The sequence below is a fragment of the Bactrocera oleae genome, chromosome 5 (assembly GCF_042242935.1).
Source record: "Bactrocera oleae isolate idBacOlea1 chromosome 5, idBacOlea1, whole genome shotgun sequence".
Taxonomy (NCBI): Eukaryota; Metazoa; Arthropoda; class Insecta; order Diptera; family Tephritidae; genus Bactrocera; species Bactrocera oleae.
Genome location: NC_091539.1, coordinates 64,299,839 through 64,321,317, shown reverse-complemented (window position 1 = coordinate 64,321,317; position 21,479 = coordinate 64,299,839). Strand labels below are relative to the sequence as shown.

Sequence of the window (21,479 nt, the reverse complement as noted above, 5' to 3'; positions counted from 1 at the left end):
ACTTATTTTAAAGTCAAGCAAATGCTAATCATCTTCAAAATTAACGTGTGAATTCAATTGGTTTTCAACACATTTCCTCTGCTATAATTTATTTTGCTTCAGTAACCCTTGCCAGCAAAATATGTAGTTGTATTCCGTTTTGCATGACATTCTTCACTGTATAAATTCTTTTACACCAGCACAGTGCATTATCGACACGTGTTTTTGTTTTCTCAAATCTTGAAACAATTTTAAATCGTTTAATATTTCAAAACGTTGCGTAAAATGGGAAAATTTCGTTCCAAACTAAAGCGCCACACTAAAGGTAAAACATGGAGCAAAGGGCAGTCATCCACTTCAAACCCTGACCAAATGAAGCATCGTCTTAAGGCCAAGTCGCGCTTCTTTCAACCCAATTTGAGTTTAGGTTGGTAAACAAATGTGTTTTTATTGCTGAAAATTTATTTAACTTTATTTATTTTTTATCGCATAGCGCCACCAGAGGCTAATTCGGACCCGACTACACTCACACTGGACGCTGTAATGAAACATGATCAACGCTTGGCCTACAACGCGGAAACTACTACAGTCAACGATGTTGCCGGCAGTCTGAAGTCGTTCAGTCTACACGACGATGGACTAGAAGATGAGAGCATTTCGGAATCACAACAAGGCACTTTTAAAACATTCAAAACGTTCGCTTCTAACTATAGCGCCTGCAGCAACATGAGTTTTAAGCGTCTGCTAGTTGGCTTCCGTGCCTCGTCCGATTTGCATAAAGAAATGTTAGCGATACTAACCGCACTGACTGAAGTAATACGCGAACGTGGTGGCACAGAATCTTCAACAGAGTATTTTATCTTACTTATGGAGCAAATTGAAGCCAGTACAGAAGACAATGACATCATTGCTGGTATTTCCTTGTTGTCTATGGGCATTAAGTCAGTGCCGGTGACGGTGCTACGTAAACGTTTTGGCGAGACAGCACAAACCTTTTTAACGATACTGCAACGTTTTATAGAGTCCACAAATCAGACCATTATAAAATATGTGCGTAACATAAAATTTTTTTGAAAAATAAAATCTATTACCTTTTTTTTTTTTTTTTTGTAATAATCTTTACAGATAATCGGTTGTTTGTCGGTGTTGCTCTGTGCGCAAGATTATAACGCTTGGACATACTCCTCCACATGGCAATATATTGATGCTATACTCTCCTTCACCATACACTCGAAGCCAAAGGTATGTTAAAATTTATATATTTTTGAAATAATATTTAAATTAGGTTACCATTACTTGCATAGGTACGCAAAGCCGCTCAACATGCTATTGTATCCATCATACACGGTAGTTCTTTTATGCGTCCCCGCCAAAGCGAAGATGCTGAGAAGGGTGTGAGTGAGGAGCAACCGAAAGTGAAGAGCCATCCGGCCAGCAATCGCATAACGAAATTTTGTTTGAATCAATTCAAACCCGAAGTACTGACCAACTCACAAACAACAGTGTTGCATACGCTAACACTGCTCAAAGACATTTTGAGTGGCCTTAAAACCGAGGACATACGTTCGGTATGTGAAAGCCTGCTTTCTATAATGACCGCTGCAAATGTGCTCATACGCACCAACTGCCTCCAAGCGTTGCATGCGCTCTTCGCTTCGCGTACCACAAATTTGAACGGCCCCTTATGCGCCAAACTCTTGGCTGCCATACACGAATATCGTCCGGATCGCGCCGACATACGTCAAACGGTCGCTTGGATAACGGTGCTTAAGGAGGGTCACATACATTTGGCGCTCTTGGACTTGAATTTGTGCATGAATGCGTTGCCGCGCTTCGTCGACATATGTGCCACAGATTTATGGATGTCGGAACGTGCCGAAATAATCAGCAGTGTCTCGAATTGTTTAAAGGAACTGCTATACGAATGCGTGAAGCCGGCTTGTGGTACGCCTGAACAGGCGGAAATATATCGCGCGCCGATTATACGCATTATTGCGTCGCTGGAGAAAGCGCTGAACGCGCCTTTCGGTGAAATGGCCAAACATGTAATTCTAGTATTTTCCATCGTTTTCGAAGTTTGTGGCAAGCACTACAGGTATTTACTGTAATATTCAAATTAAGTATCTGCAAAATTCTAAATTTACTCACTAAATACGCTTCATCTCTTCCAGCAAGCAACTCTCACACTCACTTTTGACACTTTCGAAGCGTTACGACACGCAGAGCGCATTGCGCGTACAAATCGAACATACCATAATTGCCGCCATACAAGCGATGGGTCCGGAGAGTGCGCTAAAAACGATACCGTTAACAAATAGCAAAGGTGAAGTTTTATTGGAACGTTCGTGGTTGCTGCCGCTGTTGCGTCAAGGTGCCAAAGGCGCCACTTTTAAATTCTTCAAAGAATTCGTTTTGCCGCTGGCTTTGGATTGCAACAACAAATGGCATCAACACGCGCAAGACCAACAAAAATCCTTGTCACATACGTACGAGTTGTTGTGTTGTCAGCTGTGGGGTCTATTCCCCGGCTTTTGTCGCGAACCGGCAGATCCGGAGAATTTACGCTTGATTGCGCCCACTTTGGGCAATGCGCTGGATAATAATCCTGAGTTTCGTGCACCCATCTTCGATGGTTTAACGGAGTTGATAGCGAACGAGGACAGCGCTGAAAACAAAGAGGCCTTGGCGAAATATTCCAAAAATTTTCTACCGCGTTTTTTCAACATCTACGCACAGAAACCAAACACCACATACGAGGCGGATCTGCGCAAAAAGACATTGGATGTCATAAAGGTGCGTACCTGCGAGGATATATATATATATAAATATAATTTTTTCACTTTCATCATAACTGTTTCGTTAGCTATATCTCACGCGTACGCCGGAAGATGTGCTTAAGGAACTTTTCGAAACTGCGAAAACGCAACTTTCCAACACGGCCGTGGGCACTTTCGAGTACGATGCGATTTTCGACATCAACGCCGCCTTGCTGCTTTTCCAGACCAGCGAAATCATACGTGTGTTCTTCGAGGAGTTCATTGTGCCCGTGCTGAAGAACGAAAAATCCAAGCTGGTCGCCAAAGACGAGCAAAAATTGAAAAAGCAACAGCGCAGAACATATGAGTAAAATTTTAAAATTTTTTAAATATGTTTTAAAATATGCGTTTTAATTTTTTCATATTTTTTCATTTTTTTTTTTTTTGTTTACTGCAGACTCCTGCGTGATATACTCACTTCTGAGGCAGCTTCTTGTCAGAAATTCGGACGCAAAAACAGCATAGCACTACAGAAACTGCTGCTGGATGCATTTGCCACAAGTTGTGCTGTGTGTCAGGCCGCGCGTTTGAGGTTAGTTTTGAAATGTGGTAATTGAAAATTTTAAACAATTTATATGAACTTCGCATTCTTAAACTTAGATGCCTGAAAATTCTAATTGAAAATCGCAAATCTCTAACTGTGAATGATAAAATCGTTATGAAAACCATACCGGAAGCTGTGATCTCATACAAGGAGTTTTCCACGCGCAAAGAAAACGTCTCCGAAGAACTCATTACCATTTTAGTTAATTTATATCAGGTATTTACTATTTGACTCATAAATAGCAATTTTCCAAATATTCAATATTCCTCAAACAATTGTAATCCACAGGAGTCTAGCAAATTGAATGATTTCGTTGATATATTGACAGCCGGTTTTGCCGGCGATGAGTCGCTAATTACCAACACCATATTGGCTTTCCGCACTGTCGTCCAACAGCAGGGCAAAAATCTAACAATTAACACACTCGAATTCATAATGGAGCAGATATTAGTGTTTCTCGTGCAGAAGACACGTTCATTGGCCGAGGCGTCGGTAGCCTTTCTGATAACATTCATCAAAGTAATGCCCTCACCGCTGGTTGCCAACCACTTGCAAACGATTGTAAGTATATTTTATGGCTTAAGTGACGCAGTAACAAAATTTAAAGAAACATTTAGATGAAAGCGCTCTCCGCCATGGCTAAGGACACAAAACGTTATTGCCGCATACAAATCGGTTACTTGTTGAAAAAACTCTGCAAGCGCTTCACAGCTGATGAGCTGATCAAGTTCGTGCCTGGCGATGATGAGGTGACACATCGACGTCTGAAGAAAATACGCAAGCAAATGCGGCGTGAGAGCAGACAACAGGTAAACGAAAAGGACAAGAATGATGATGAGGAGTCGGAGGATGAATTCGTTGCTGGACTGGAAAAGAAGAGTGTGACGTATGTTATTGTTGTTATTGCTACGCTTATGATATCCAAACATATATATGTATGTATATGCATTTGCAGCATTGATGACATATTGGCCGACTCGGATTCAGATTTGCCCGAAGACATGGACACAGACGACGATGTGGGCGCTAAGGCTGAGAAGAAGAACAAGAAGCGCGGCAGCACTTTTATACGTGAAGATCCGGAGGACATTGTGGATTTGGCGGATATTAAGTCGGTCGGAAATGTGCTGAGTGCGTGTGCAATATTTGCATATATCCGTTATGTGTTTATATGTAACGCTTTCACTTTTTTCTTCACAACAGCAAATCGTCCCGATGAGAGCGCAAACGCTGCAGGCAGCACAAAAACTAAGAATAAGGATCCAAATCGTGGCTTCAAAACCGCCGAAGATGGAAGACTGATTATAAGCGATAAAGCGTTGCGTGGCGTTGGCGGCGATGACAGCAACAGCGATGGCAGTGATGATGATGAGGATGACGAGGACGAAGGCGTGGAAGTGAAGAAAGCGCCTAAGCGCGGCATGGAGATGGACTCAAGCGATGGTTGGTTTACTTGAATTTCCCAAAATTGTCTTGTTATACCCTGAACAGGTCATATAAACTTAGATTAAAATCAGGTCCTTGCATAGACAATTTTTTATTTGAGAAAATATATTCATGAAATTTGGCACAGATTATTTTCCAAGGCAAAGCTAAAATCTCCCAACAAATTATTGAGAACGGATCACTATAGCATAAAGCTACAAACTGACCGATCAAATTTATGATAAAAATATTTGTATACCCTTTTATGTATAAGGAATGTACCTCTGAAGTGTACTTTTTTTCTTGTTTTTTTTTTTTTAATATAATTAATTTAATTTCGTAGAAGACGAAATGCCTGCCACAAGCCGTAAACGTAAAGCAACAGACGCGACTAGTATGCGTTCGGTTAAGACATCAGCCTCCAAATATGTGGCCGGTGGTAAGGGTATACATCGTCCCTTGGGCGCCGCCAGCGATGCAATATCCATGAAATCCGGTTACTCGGCAAAAACGGCTAAATCTGGAAAATCTGCAGCTGCTTCCGCTTACGCTGGCAGCGACTACACAACTAAAAAAGCGAAAGGCGATATGAAGAAGAAAGGCAAACTCGATCCATTCGCATACATACCGCTCAGTAGAAACACGCTAAACAAACGGTACGTTAATTTTGTAGTTTTCATTAATCTCATTGTTTTACATGCTTTTATTTATTTGCTATTTGGTTTTTTCTTACAGTAAACGCGCAAAACATGCAGGCACATTTAAGAACATAGTGGACGGTGCACGCAAGGGTGCGCTGAAAGGTGTCAAACAAAGAGTCGCCAAGGCTTACAAACAATAAAATAATAAAAACTTATGCAATAAACGCAAACTAACTGTATGTATATATTTTATATGTATATAAAATAAAATTATCTTGTTAACTAGTAAGAGTTATAAATCAGAACAATTGCAGAGAATAAAATTTTAAATCAATATTTAAACAACTACGCTGAAAGCAGACGTACACAATTGTATTATCACCTATTTGTTAGATCCTTATGCATGAAAGCGTTTAGTCATTTCACCTGAGTACAAAAATTTATAATAAGAGGCATTGAGTTTTACACACAACCAATAAGCAGCGCAACACATCAAAGCATTATAACGTTTTCGCATTGCCAACTTAGTTGTGGTTTTGAGAGTAATTTTTTTCGATATGTGTTTGTCGCCATTCACCTTCGGGATCTAGTCCAGCCATGGTTTCCTCATAGAAATGCATTTTGTTATGCTCATCAACCAGTATAACGGTGTGCGTGCGACTGCCATAGTTCGCTAACGGCACATTCACATTCAACGCACTCAAGTGTTCGCCCCAATTGGGTGCGCGTCGTTGCAACTCCGCATCTGGCCAAAACTTTTGTTTACACTTTAATAAATTCTTTAAATTTGTGACCAATTCATTTTGTAGATTTTGCGCGCCCTCCATCGGCGAGTTTGACAATTTTTTGTTAAAATTCTCAACAATATTTTGGAAACGTTGACGTCCGTTTATGACTTTCTGAAAAGGCACGGCATCCAAACTGTTGCCAAAGCCATAACATTTACCATCAGCAAAATGCTCCAAAGTGGGCGGCGAATTGCTTAACAGCGTTATTGCAGCGGGTCTTTTTGAATCGCTGAAATAGCAGAAATATAATGTCTCGAATAAAATTAAAATAAAAATGTAATATTAACAAAATTAAAATATGACATAAATGCTACTAACCCAATTTCGATTGACACAAAATTAAAAGCGCTGTACTTGGTGCAATCGGCCAATAGTTCAGCGTTGTAAGTTTTTATATTGCACTCATCACCGGAAGAGACAAAATTAGACACGATCATACCACGGCCTAACAAAAAATTTTCATTGTTCAGTAGTGGTATTGGTGTGTTGTCTGTAGGTGTGATGTTTCCTTTTATATCAGCCTTATTGTTGTCATAATTGAAGTGCATTATGTTATGATGTGTAGCTAAGTGCGTATATATGTATCAAGTTGTTTTATGAATTATTGTTTATCAGCGTATTAGAGATTAGCGTTAATTTAGTTGATTTATGCATTGACCAAAATAAATGTTTAATAAAATTTTTTTGTATACAAACCACACACAAAGGCATCATGCAAGTTCAATTCGTGATAAGTTAACGTTAATGTGTGAATGTACGTTTGTATGCAGTTAAAGGTCAATAATCCGTAGTAAGTAAAGTAACAAAGGTTAGCATATGACAACAGTTTTATAACTAGTTAGGTGGGTTGTTAATGCTTACCCACAGCATTCCTTGGTTTTGGCTCGCCTGTCAAATTGAGCAATGCACCTATTTTAAATACACCACCATGGCCACCTATAGCCAGCCATGTGCCACCTTCACGTCCAGGTTCGAGGTCAATGCCTGATATGTAATTCAAAAATTCAAAACAAAGAAATCATACTGCATGGATTTTTGCATATTTTTAGTAGATATGTCAGTACTCACCTCCATAAACATGCTCAGCGTTAGCCCACTTTGCTGCATCTTGTGTATCTCTGGCGAAAAATTCATCCCGATTTGATGCTAGAATCAGCTTATAACCGCCGGAGGTTGGATTTGAGTTTACATAAAAAAATATCACACACATATTTTCTCTTTAGTATTAGTGTAAAGCGCTATTAAATTTTAGTTAATTTTTGCTACTAAAACTGTCACTTGAGCAAATTAATCGTGAGTACTATCGAAAGCAAATGCCTTAATTGTTATATATAGGTTTGCCTTTACGCATTCACATATATATGTATATAATACGTTTAAGATTGTTTGGCGAGAATATCAAGATTCACCTGCGATTATCTCAAGAAAATAATACTAATTATCACTATTTAAAGATTATGCATTGTATTCTTGACTAATTATCACTAATTTCTTATCTAATCACAACGCCACATACTGAGTAATAATAAACAGATATGTGTAACACTATCCAATCGGAAGGTAAACAGATTTTGCCTACAGCAGCAGTTCTTTCCGTTTCTTGTTTGACATACGGTACAAATGTTTTGCTTTCTCCTGCCATCATATGTGCCAAGGTAAACAATGTTTTCAGTGTTGATAAACTTTATATTAAAATGAATTTGAAAGAAAGTTTCAGAAATATTTTACAACATGATCTTTATATAGGTTTCAACAAATTTATAATATATTCAATTGTTTTACAAATAAAATCCACTTTTGACTATTATTGCGAATTTATCATGCTTGTGTAATTTCAAGAACATGTGTTATTTAATACTAAAAGTTAGTTAATAAAGTTAGTACTTTTCCTATGCAACCCTGTCAAATTGTAGAATGTCAATCGAAAACAAAATAGCGAAACTCATGTATAGGAAGTTAAAGTAAAGCGTAAATTCTGTTTTGTATCGCAACTAGTAAATTTTCATTAAAAATTCTGCAACAAATTAGAAATATTAATGTTTATCATTAAACATTTTATCGTTGAAAAGAAATTCAATAAAGTTTGAAAGTTTCTTGTGCTGTTGAAAACAAGTTAAATCTAAACCCCGTGGCACTTGGAATGCAAAACATGGGACAGTATAGTGGCGAACTCGTCAAGCTTGTCCTGCAAACGTGTGTGTGTGTAAATGGATGAAAAAATTATTGCCCATTGAGCACAGGGAAGAAAATGAACATGTAAAATAAAACGTGTAGTACAGAAAATTGCTAAAAATAGTGACGAATGTGGAAGCAAGAATAAAGTGCTTGTAGTGAAAATATATCATAGTTTTGTTGAATATAAACAAATAACGCAATGATAAGTGGTTAAAGAAAATTAATTGCAAATCAAATAATTCAATTATTAAAGTAGTGTATAATTTGTAGTGGCATAAGAGAAATTTGCAACTCTTGCGGCTTCTTGAGTGTCCTCCTGCAGAACAACTGAGTGTGGGTCATCTTTGTTGATTGATAATATTTAAAGCATTTGCAATAAAATTTACGCTGCATATAAACAATAAAACTGTAAATATTGTAAAATAAACACATTAAAAATGCTTTTGAAGTGTGCCCGAACTAGCGGAAGCAATGCAGCAGAAAGTAGCTCCAGTTCTTCCATTCCGGCGAAACCCCGTGTAACAGGTTTGTTTGCTAAAGTGTACTCATCTAAGGTAGAGATATGTAGAATAAGCGATAAGAAGAAAGTAACCGGTGAAAACTTAAAACATAGTTATGGAAAAGAATACTGGAGTGACCCAAATATATAATAATTCAAGGATTGTTGAGTATTTTGTGTTGTTGTGAAACAAATATGAGAAAATATATGTATGAATTAAACGTTATTTAACCTTATACTAGAAATATCGTTTTTTTTTTTTTCATTTCATATCTAAAACATCCGAACTTTGTTTGAACGCAATTACTCGTATAAAGACTTACCAAAAGTCTTTGTGGATATTTTTAGCTTGTCATGCAAATAGTTGAAGAAAAGTCTCATGACAATTAGTTATATATGTATATATTCGTATGTTTATTCCCATATGCACATATGTACAAACAAACATACATACATATGTATGTACGCATGCAGATGTAGATAACGAACTGTTTTTGAAAAGCAGTATGGCTAAATTGAAATGGATGCGAATCGCATCTAATTTGTAGATGTAATTTAATTATCCGTAATTGCCTTCATTACAACTACGTTAATTGTTTTGTGTGACAAATTGCTTGCCTCAGTCCTTCTCTATGAATGTGTGTGCATTGCATTTATTTTCGGATCAAACTTCCTGATTTAAAACCCAAACCCAATAAAAGGCTTAAAAATGAAAAGATTTTACCTTTAATATGATTATTATGCCAAAACGAAAGGAAAGCAAGAAATTTACTTATTAGCAATTGCAATCGTGTTTTACAAAATTATTGCTAATTTAGCCATGTCCGTCTGTCTGTCTATACATATATATGTACGAACTAGGCCCTTCGTTTTGAAGGTATCGTTCTGATATTTTGCACACTTCCGTTTCTCTTCAAGAACCTGTTAATTTGTCGTAAACGACGATATTGGACCACTATAGCCTATAGCTGCCATACAAACTGGCCGATCAAAATCAATCGATCTTGTAAGTAAAACTCTTTTATTTGATAAGATGAAATCGTCACAGTCAACGCTACAATCTCCGAACAAAAAGTTCAGATCGGACCACTATAGCATTGGCGGTCATACAAACTGAACTATCAAATTCAAGTTATTGTATGAGTAACTTTTTAATTGACAATATTTCATCTTTATATACATATATATTATATGCCGTGAAATTATTTATATAGTTTATTATAATCAAACGGGAAAGTGGCTTAAAATTGCAAATTATAAATGCAACATTTTGCTTCCTCCCATAATAATATTATTTTACGACTGCAAATTTTACAATTTCCTTACAATTATAACATATTTTAAGATCTGTATACATATACATATATGTATATATATCGTAAGTATTCACAGTTATGGGAAATCTGCAGAAACATCAGAATTTTGTAATGAATGTGCAAATATGTATATGTACATATGTATATATATATATATATTATATATATAATAATATTTATATGTTTGTAAAATATCGCTGTGTATACGTCGCACGCGATATTTATGATAAAATATTTACATATTTATAAAACAACAACCAATGGCAAATAGCAATTATAAATTGACGTCAGGGGCACACCGTCTTGTATATACACATAAATTCGCACATGAATTCCACCGAACCCAGTGAATAAACATATCATTTACATTACGAATTCCATATTATTTGCGAATTATATCAAAATAATTTAAATATAAATACTTACGTACATATATCCACTACACATATAAAAAAATATTAATTAGTTATTTTCTGAAATAGCAAGAGCAACATCAATGTCTTCAAAAAATCAAGTAAATATATCAATTAAAAAAATGAAGTCAGCAGTCCGCTATGGATATCGCCTTATTTTTTGCTCAGTGAGATATACATACATATGTGTTTGTACAGGCAAATCTCGTAAGCCAAATAAGTACTTACATGTTTAAATAATATTTATTTGAATAATTAGAGAAATAGCTGAGACTTTTGAGTTATTTTCGTGCGACTATAAATATAAATATAAGCATATTTATAACTAAAAGTTGTAATATAATGTTCAAACAAGCTTCTCTCTATCTTTAATATAATGCTCAACACACACAAGTGGGCACAGTACCGAAACATGATTGGAAAAACATTAGCAATCATTATTGGTAAATATTTTCACTTAGAGTTTTTCCAAGGGTTCTAACATTAAAACAAAAAACAAAACATTTTCACGTATTTTAATACAAATATTTATTATCGCCTTCATAATAGACGTCTGAGCTAATACAAGCTTGCCAATGCTTAATCCAATTTTCCATACACTTGTTATAAGCCTCACCTTGACAAGCTAGCCTTTAGTGTCTTTAGCGAATTTTAGTTTTTTTTTCGGTTTCGGCACAACTTTGTAGCGCGATTCGCTAGATTGCTACGACAGTTTCGATGTTATATTCACAAACCACTTCTCGTCTCTAGTATGATGAATATAGCGTCTTTAGCTACGTTGGTCAGGTTTTTTAGCACAAGTCTGGCATTGATACGTTTTATACCCAAAACATTAACCAAAATATGTTGAGTCGATCCATAAAAGTTTTTGATGAGATCCTCTGCTATCTCTTTGATGCCAACACGGCGTTTCTTTAACTTTTTCAGTGTTATCGTCTTTAACAGAGGTGGATGGACGAAAAATGCATGAGACTTATTTTCGATGGTTTCACTGAATGTTTTGTTGCATTCAAATACATACTTGCGCTCATGATAAAACGAGCACCCCCCAAAACGCTTCTGTAACAATTTCAACGATTCCGTAGTCGTGATTCAATAGGAAACACAAAATTGCAAGCAAAATCGTTGCTGAATTCTTTTCGTTGGTAAAAATCGCCAGACATACTTTTCTCGTCGTAAATACACACTAACTGATATATTGAGATCAAACTTCATACAAACATAAAAAAGTTTTACCAATCCAGGAAACAATTGCTTATCGATTCCGGTTGTCCAGTCCGGGTCCCATTTGATCAGACGGTATCTTCGAACTTCGAAATTCGGAAACTAATATTTTTTCTTAATTAAAACATTAAATAAGTTTAGTTGTTTCAGCAAATATTTTAGCAGCAAATTGGTTTCTTCCTTATTTCATTTCTTTTATGGCTTTTCTTTTATTCAAATTTTCTTTTGTGGCTCTACTGAAAATAAGTTTCTAGTGAAAGCAAACGTAAATATTTTGTTGAAGAAATACTTTTGCAACAAATTTTCTAAATTTATCTTGTAGCGAGCAGCTACTGTATTTTTTTGCAATGAATCAAATGCATTTTTTAGGCAACGACGCAAAACAAACAGCTGATTTGATGTCACGTCTACCAAGTAACGAGAAAATTATCACGCTTGCCAGCCTGGTATTTCGTTACTCGGTAGAACGATAATCTGTTAATTTTACAAAAGCAAAATGCACGTAAAAAACTATCGAATAATGACTAAAGAATTAACAAAGCTAGTGTGAATACCAACTTCGAAATTCGATTTGAGGAATCTATTTTTTTTCTCAGTTTTTGATTTCCAAAAATGATTTTTATAAAAATATTTCATGAACACACATATTTTAAGAACACAGTAAATATTAAAAAAAAAAACAAAGACATATTTTTCAAGTAACAAAAAAAATATGCTCTCGACTGCTGCAGTGATTCCGGCCTTATCCATGGAAAAAAATAATCTCACTAAAAGATATTGTCCGTACAATGACCAACAGTCAAAAATGAATTTTATCTAAAATGTTGGTCGGTTTGGCAAGCCAAAATTCGATACTTGATCAAATCAATAAACTGGAGAACTATATACAGAACATGCAGAAAAATTTGATTGTAAGCGGATAATTTCTCTACGAGTAATCACTCAAGTGAATTTGAAAAGTGTACTTTTGGAAAAAACGCTTCAAAATAAACTGATGGATCTGATTGAAATTACCCGCTTACTTTAAAAGGGTGTAACTGAAAATCAATTTGAGATCGAAAATCGAGATTGCAAAATTTTACACTAGTTGTGCCACTTAATGTACTTTAGAACAACCGCATATATTCCACGATGCATAAGATATTTAAATAAAATTTCGCAAAAATCTTTCATTTACACACATACACACATGCACACATACAAACTCACATGATAGCGTGATTAATGCAATTTGTCGGCACCATTGTTTGCTTGTCGTTGGTAGCATATACTCGCATTAAGTATTAAGTAAGCATTTAATAGTAGTCAACTTGTTAAATTGCATGTCATGATTGGCTATTATTGCTTGGTGTGCTCTGTTATTTTTCTTGCTCATGATCGGTTTTGCCTTTTATTTATTTATTTTCGTTTTGTTGTGTTTCAGTTTTAGCACATACATTTGTATTAGAGCTCTTAAAATTATTCGAATAACCCGAAAACCGATTATTCGAATATACGGTTTGTAACCGTTCGTACGAACATTAACCGAATAGTCGATCTTCTGTGACTATTCGAATAGTTGCTCTGCTGCGAGTGTTTGAAAGGTTGCTCTGCTACGAATATTTGAATAAATAAAAGTTGTTCAAAATCCAAGATTTGATTTTTGCCTTTTTAAAATTTAATTTTTAAAATTTTTTTTAATATTATTTTTTTTTTTAATTTTTTTTTAATTTAATTTTTATTTTATTTTATTTTTTAAAATTTTTATTTTATTTTATTTTAATTTTTAAAATTTTTATTTCATTTTATTTTATTTTTAAAAATTTTTATTTTATTTAATTTTTTTTAAATATTTTTTTTTTATATTATATATATATATACATATATATATATTTTTTTTTTTAATGAACGCTTACTATTCGAATAGTCGACAACGAACGGTTAACCGAATAATCGGCAACTAAAAACTATCCGGATAGTGTAAACCGAATATTATTATACGAATAATACTGTATCCGGTTAGTCATTTAGTCGAATACCAACAGCTCTAATTTGTATATGTGGATATTTTGTTTTTATTTTTATTTGCTTTTGCATTTTATTACCGCTAATATAATATTACACAGCCAACGGGTATAACACTTCCCGATACAGTCTGGCTTGGAATGAGTGGGCCGCAGCGTGTTTGCACTTTGCCACCGTCTCCCATTGAGGAGTGAAAACGAGATCTTAATTCATAGAATCGCATTCTCGGCGGCATTACGATTGTTAATATATGCATGTATGCATAAGTAAATACAATACAAGCTAAGCTGTGTGCATATGCGGAAATGCCTTTAACCAACTTTGTCCAATTAAATTGCACTATGCATCCATCAATTATCTATTATTCACACTCATCGGCGATATGTACATACATATATATGTATGTGTATTCAACACACGAGTGTGTGTGCATGTAGCTGAGTAAACACCTTGCACTCTCACTCGGTTAGTTGTTGTAATATCTTGCTGCTTAGAGCGACGTATTGGAGATCGGCACGAAAGTCCACCCGCCGTGTTGTTGGGGATTTTTGTTGTTATGAAATGAAATTCCGCATTGATTAACCACCGAATTAGTATAATTGTTTCGGCAGTGAAAAGTTTACGAGCATTTGTATGTATGGTATGTATGTATATGTATGTAACATATGTATGAACTTGGCAACAAATTGTAAATAACTAGTTATTTTATTTAAAAAAAAGTAAACACCTTGCAATTTCAATGCTATTTTCTATAAAATAAAAACAACAACTGCATTGTTATGGTCAATTAAATATGTGTGAATATTCCAGACTTCAGTACGTAACAACTAATTTTTAATACAGACGTCATAACCTAACACTTTGTTTTTGCTTTTGCTATATAATTATCTTCCAGCACTAATCTAATCTTTAAGAAATTTTTAATTTAACAAATATTATTAAATAATATAAAACGTTGACTTTGGCTGCACCGCAGCTATCATACCTTTCACAGGTGCATTTGTTATAGCATTATAGGGAATAAAGATATCTTTATCTTGATTTTGATCGATCAGTTTTTATGACAGCTATATGCTATAGTGGTCCGATCTAAACAAAATATTCGGAGATTGTACCGTTACCTTGGACAATAATTCACGTCAAATTCCGTGAAGATATCTTATCAATGACAAGTTTTCCGCACAAGGACTTGATTTTGTTCGGTAAGTATGGTATGACAGCTATATGCTAAAGTGGTTCGATATCAGCGATTCTGGCAAATGTGGCAAATGAGCAGCTTCTTGGGCAGAAAAGGATGTGTGCAAAATTTAATATCGTTATCTCAAAAACTGAGGGACTAATTCGCGTATATACAGACAGACGGACATGACTAAATCGACTCAGCTCATAACGCTGATCATATATGTATGTATTTAGATACTTTCTTTTTCTTCGCTTTGATCTTCTACTTATCTTTTTTTTTATAGATTTTTATAAACAAACCATAAAATTATATTTCCTCGCCAGTTGCCGTACTTTTACCAACGAATTTTTCGAATTCCAACTCTCTACGAAATTTTTGCTATCGTTCGCTGCTGAGAGAACACCTGTTAAAGAGTACATTTGTCTCAATTATCTTTTATATTTTATTTATGCCCTTGCAACATGTTGCTACTGAGTATATTAGTTTTGTTCACCTAACGGTTGTTTGTATCATCTAAAACTAATTGAGTTAGATATAAGGTTATATACATATATATATATATATATATATATATATATAAATGATCCGGATGACAAGACAAGTTGAATTTCGAGTTACTGCCTGTCTGTCCGTCCGTCTGTCCATCTGTGCAAGCTGTAACTTGAGTAAAAATTGAGATATCGCAAGGAAACTTGGTACACGTGTTCCTTGCCAAAAAAATGACGCCCACAAAACCACTACTGACACTGTAAAAATGCATGAAATCAGATGATAACCCCGCCCACTCCTTTTATAACGACACTATAACTACACAACTTAACCAAATTCGGTAGGTGACATTATTCTGACATTCTCTTGCCACAGTGTGAAAATGGGCGATACCCAAAAGTGGTTTGAATCAGATCAATAATTCCCTTAGCCCCCATATACCTAATAGAAAAAATTTAATTAGTTTAAAAAACTTTATACCGCAAATTTCGGTCAATATGTTAGATATCTTAACAAAATTAATTGAACTGGTAATATTGGACGTACTATAGTTGAATGCCGAAAATATGTTATATTCTACGAATTACCCAAACTCTCATATACCACATATAATAATGTTCGTTATTCTAACAAACTCAATGCTCAATATATCGGTCAGTGTATGAGTTATATATTTATAAAATGAATTTTTTAAAGGAATTTCCACGGTTTTGATCCTTGCAAGTTGCAAGCGTATGAAATGTTCGGTTACACCCGAACTTAGCGCTTCCTTACTTGTGTTCGTTTGTAGTGGAAATTTTTATGATCTGCAAATATTTTTATATTTTTGTTGTTTCAAATAAAAATAATACCATTTATTGGTCTATGAGATGTTGAAAACGTCGTCTCTATCATTAAATACTAAATTCCCAACGGTAAATGTTGGAAAAAAAAACAAATTATATTGATAATACTCGTTAACAATGCATTCAATTTATCGAAATATCATATATCAAGATAAAATATGAACGATATCATAAATGTCTGTCATTAAAATATGTATATTCGGAAGAATTGATTTCCAGAGTCAAATTTGTTGATTGGAAAAAACGATTTTTTGTCTGATATTAATCAAATAAATATTGATTTATCGATAAAAGAAATGACTTACAATAAAAAGTTCGAGCACTCTACAGTTTGTATAGCTTGTATATTTTGTAACTGCATACTTTAGAAAGATTTGAAAATAAATTACTAATTCATTTTTATTGTTTTTTAATTTAAATTAATATAATAATTTTTCCATTGGCAACTCTGTTAAAGTCTACTGGTGTAAAGCACATTTGGGTCACATTTTTGAGACGTTTATTATTATTATTATTATTATTTTAATCTAGAAATACCCAATCTATTATATCTATTACCCAATTTTTTTAAACTCTTTTTTCTCTTCGTTAACGTATTCATATATAATTTTATTTTGCATGAAAACCAGTTGTAATCTCAAAACAACTTTTAAATTTGAGTATTATGTATTTTTTTTTTGGCTTTAGCCGCATTCTTATGTTTGCTTTTCCACTTGTTTTCAACCGCAACTAAACCAGTTTATCTTTGGTAATAACGAGAGAAAAAAAAACAATAATAAAAGTACCGTGACTAATGCTACCGGACAATAATTTGGTGGTTAAACAGTCCAAAGTTTAAATGTAAATGCAAATGCAAATTTACCAGCTGATCAAATTTGACTCGGACTACTCTATTTAAAGTGAGCATGTAAGCCGAATCGATATTTTTTCTTAGATTAGTACAACGTTTGTTATGTTCGTGTGAAGTTTGATAACCGTATATCAATTAGTGTTTACGACGCAAAAGTTTGTCTGGCGGTTTTTACTGTAAAAAAAAATTAAAAAACAAGTATCCTTAAATTTTTGTGTTTCCAATGGAATCACGGCTACGGGGAATCGTTGAAAATCTTGCAGAAGTGTTTTGGAGAATCTAGTGACATAAAGCATTAAGTCAAGGTCATGAAGTCATTGAAAACTTGCCTCATGCGAGTCGTCCATTCCCCCCTCGTAATGCTGATAACACCGAAAAAGTGATTGAAAATCCTCGTGTTGGCATCAAAGAGATAGCAGAGCATATTCTAAATATCTCTATGGATGCGCTCAACACATTTTGCTTAATGTTTTATGTAAGGTATGAAGCGTGTGAATGCTAGACTCGTACTAAAAGATCTGAATCTTATACAAAAACGGCATCGAATAGATGTCGCAAAGCAAATGCTTGACAACGTAGCTGAGAATCCTACATTTATTGTGACGATACGTGGGTTTATGAACGTCGCAACTGTCTAAAAACATGTCAAAGTTGGTCAATAATCAAGGAGATGCTCTTCATTTTCTTTGATTACCGCGCGATGAATTCGTTCCACGTCGTCAAACAGTCAAAAAGAAATACTACTTGGTCGTGTAGAGCAATTCGGCCTAAAAGGCTGCATTTATGAGCACAAAATTTATTTTTACCCCGATATTGAAGGCCATCACAGCCGAGGCTTATGACAAGTGTATGGAAAATTGGGTTAAGCGTTGTCATGCTTGTTTTGGTTTTATTTCTATTTTATTTTAAAAACGATAATAAAGATTTATATTTAAATACTTGAACATGTTTTTTGTGTTGTCAGTTCGGGTCAAATTTGATCAGTTGCTCTATATAAAATTTAAAACTACAAATGCAATTTGTATCGAAGTAAAAAATTAAAATTTTTTTGCAAAAATCAGTACATATTGTGTAAATGTTTTAATAGGGAAATACCTGCATATTGGTGGGTTTATTTTTTATTTTTCAAAAATTACTCAGTTTTTACTCACCCTAACGTTGTTTTTCTTGTTTCTTCTTGGTATAGCTTCAAAGTTAGCTGCACTTTCGAATGTGTAAGAATGTTTTTAGTTTCTTAACCGTTTTTTTTTTAAAGAGAGTTGCCATAATTGAGTTAATTATTTAGTTGAAAAGTTTAAACAAAAACTGAGGAAAAACACTAGCTTACTTAGTTGCACGTTAATTTTGTGTTAAATGTGCTAATTAGTGTTTCAGAAACACTTAAGAATATATCATAAATTTCATATGTACATAATAACGCGACATTCGACTCTGTTGGAATTTGCTTTTTAAGTATATAGTCTGCATTTGTGCTGCTTGAAATACGTAAATACTTATATTTAACTTTGTTAATTTAGTTTTCCTGATTTTTTTTTTATTATATTGCAAGTATTATCAAAATTTAATACTTTAAAACTATTTACGAATATAGCTTTTTAGTATTTTTGTTGTTTTTTATAACCTGAGCAGCTTAAATTAAGTTGACCACGAAGTTTGTAACACTCAAAAGAAAACGTCGAAGACTATAAAAAATATATAGTACATATACAATACAATTGGTCAGCGTGAAGAGCTGAGTCGATTTAGCCATGTTCGTCTGTTTAAATATACGCGAACTAAATAGTAACTCAGTTTTTGAGCTTGTGGCAGAACCCTAAGGCTGGAGCAAATATTATAAAATTATTATAACAATAATAAAATCACTTCCTTAATGGGTTAGCAAATAATTTTAAGTTAAATTAAAGAAGAAAACAATGCCGTGAGTTTTATCGTATTAATATCGATTCAAGCTCATTTGGAATTTTAATCGATGTCTAACCGCAAACCACAAGTTGAAAAAAAAAATAAAAAAAAAAGTATGCAAATTAAAATTTTCCGCTAAAGGACTAAAATACCACGACTTTTTACACTTAGGTATGTAAATACATAAAACATATACATTTTATTGGAATATAGTAACATATGTATTACAAGTGGATTCAAGAATGTAATTTGAAATAAAAAATTATGTAGACATATTTTTATTTTATTACTATTAAAGAGTATATACTTTACACATATATAATATATATATAATGGGTTCACATATATATGGTACATACATACGTATTATAAAGGGGTTTATATTATTTTAAATATTAAATATTTTTTATTAGTCAAAATCATTAAATGGAAAAATACGGTTAAATTAAATATTTGCTTCACATACTTACAAAAATATATTATTTATACATACATATGTATATACATATATACATAAATACATATGTACATGTGTATGAAACTGCTCAGGCTCACTTCACTCACTCAATGGCATCAATGAAGCCAATGACCATTGACCCTATCTGCGCTCAAGTCACTGACTGTTCTTCTACAACAATATCAATTCATTCTCAATTAGATGTTGTCGTCATTGTAACCGAGATTTAAAGAAAAACATTTGCATACACACACACACACACATACATAAGCATGCATAAATAAATGTAAATGCATAGCACAACTGCAGCTTGCAAATCGCGACCATGTAAACGCACTTTCAGCGATATTCAGTGCAGAATTGATTGCATATACTCGTACTCAGAGACCTATAGCACATACATGCATACACATATTATATATATACATGCATAAATACATATTATAAATATGCTATATACAAATGTATTTGCTTATAAACTCACTAATTTGAGGTCGTTTCTCGATTGATTTGAATATATTATATATGTATTTGTGAATATATGGTATATGAAATATTTATGTGGGTATATTTGTAAATAAAACACTTAAATTTTTATGCATTTGCTGATTGTATTTGATTAATGTTTAATACATTTATATTTGAGCATGAACTGTAAGTAAAACAGCGTAAATATGTCAGAAATTTCCTCTTGGGTACAGCTTTTTTTAGGTTGTACTTCGAAATACCACACAATCCTTTATACATAAGTACATACATATATGTAAGTATGTATGTATGTATGCATGTGATATCAATGAACTTATTTGTAAATATTAAATTTTGATTATATGTGAAAAGTTATTGAAAAAGTTTCGATTAGAGCCAAACTCCCGAATATCCTCGCTAACCTTATGCAAACAATATTAAATGACGTAAATCGATGAGTTGTATCGTGTGGACGAAACTTAAATGCTAGCAAGACAGAGAGATTGTTCACTAAGAAATACAGAATTCGAGAAATTATGCCGCCATTATTAAATGGTACCAAGCCAGTAATAGGAGATAAGGCAAACTGCTTGGTACTAATTTTAAATAGAAAGCTTTCATGGAAACCAAGCTCAGACGCTAGGGTAAAGAAATCAGCTATTGCACTTTACACGTGTAAAGAAATAGTGGGACCCAAATGGGAATTATTGGTGTGAGGTAAGGGGGAAAAAATAAAGAAGCGCAGGGTGGTTCAGAGAGGAGACAATAGAGTGAAGCGACTTAGCGTCGTTAGGCAGCCACTATATTTACTTACCTACTTATTGAAAAAAATGTTTCATTAATATACGAGTATTTTTTTGTTTTTTTTTAATTTCAAACAATTTTGTTACAATCAGGATTGCGAATTTTTCAATTCATAAATTTGAGATTAAAAAAATAAAAATTTAATTTAATATAGATTATAATTTTTTTATCCCGATGTTGGGATTAAAAATTTGATTTTCATTTTATAAATTTTTCATCCCAACTACCGGTTTTTGGGCCTAAAAATTGTTTTTTTATTTTTTAATCCGGTATGCGGGACAAAATTTTTTTTAGTTTTTTTTTTTAATTCCGTATTAGGGATTACAAAAAAACAAAAATTTTTTTTTAATTCAAAAGTTAATTCAAATATTTTTTAAATTTAATAAAAAAAAAAAAATTAAAGCAAATATAAAATAAAAATTAAAAATAATCGATGAAATGCGTACTGTTAATCTGTATGTAATTCAGTTAAAAAAATTTGAAAAATAATATTGTTTGAATTATTTCTTGCAGTATAACAAGTAGTTCTTTTCTTTAAAAACTTTTTCCAGCATCTTTAAAATTTTAGTGGTAATGTGATCTGCATTCTTATTCATGTTTATAAAAAGATTTAGAAATAATTTTTCGATGAAATTAAGATTTTTAACACTTGTTAGA

General features: G+C 33.5%; 3 protein-coding genes across 4 annotated transcripts in view; 2 read left to right on the top strand and 1 right to left on the bottom strand.

Moving 5' to 3' along the window:
- The first annotated feature begins 162 nt into the window (after positions 1–162).
- Positions 163–5,750, top strand: LOC106620438 (RRP12-like protein). The gene is made up of 14 exons (XM_036368957.2): positions 163–406; positions 473–1,029; positions 1,105–1,221; positions 1,284–2,074; positions 2,151–2,772; positions 2,843–3,102; positions 3,193–3,327; positions 3,396–3,555; positions 3,628–3,900; positions 3,957–4,225; positions 4,295–4,470; positions 4,543–4,782; positions 5,108–5,420; positions 5,500–5,750. The coding sequence occupies exons 1-14, from the start codon at positions 265–267 to the stop codon at positions 5,603–5,605; spliced, it is 4,161 nt and encodes a 1,386-aa protein (XP_036224850.2). The 5' UTR covers positions 163–264; the 3' UTR covers positions 5,606–5,750.
- On the bottom strand, positions 5,430–7,802 carry Tango2 (transport and golgi organization 2). Of its 2 annotated transcripts, none has more exons than XM_014238951.3 (4): positions 7,262–7,802; positions 7,055–7,177; positions 6,512–6,638; positions 5,430–6,422 (listed from the first exon to the last, which is right to left on the bottom strand). In XM_014238951.3, exons 1-4 carry the CDS (start codon positions 7,401–7,403, stop codon positions 5,930–5,932), a joined length of 885 nt encoding a protein of 294 aa, XP_014094426.2. In that variant the 5' UTR covers positions 7,404–7,802; the 3' UTR covers positions 5,430–5,929. The 2 variants fall into 2 exon arrangements, with proteins under 2 accessions (XP_014094426.2, XP_014094425.2); XM_014238950.3 differs by having other exon boundaries at positions 6,512–6,758; positions 7,262–7,801.
- Positions 7,803–8,155: 353 nt separating this feature from the next.
- Positions 8,156–21,479, top strand: part of NFAT (NFAT nuclear factor) — an 88,391-nt gene continuing 75,067 nt past the window's right edge. Inside the window, exon 1 of the mRNA XM_036368953.2 lies at positions 8,156–8,893. Coding sequence (XP_036224846.2) covers positions 8,806–8,893 — 88 coding nt within the window. The 5' untranslated portion in view covers positions 8,156–8,805. The remainder of the gene's footprint in view (positions 8,894–21,479) is intronic.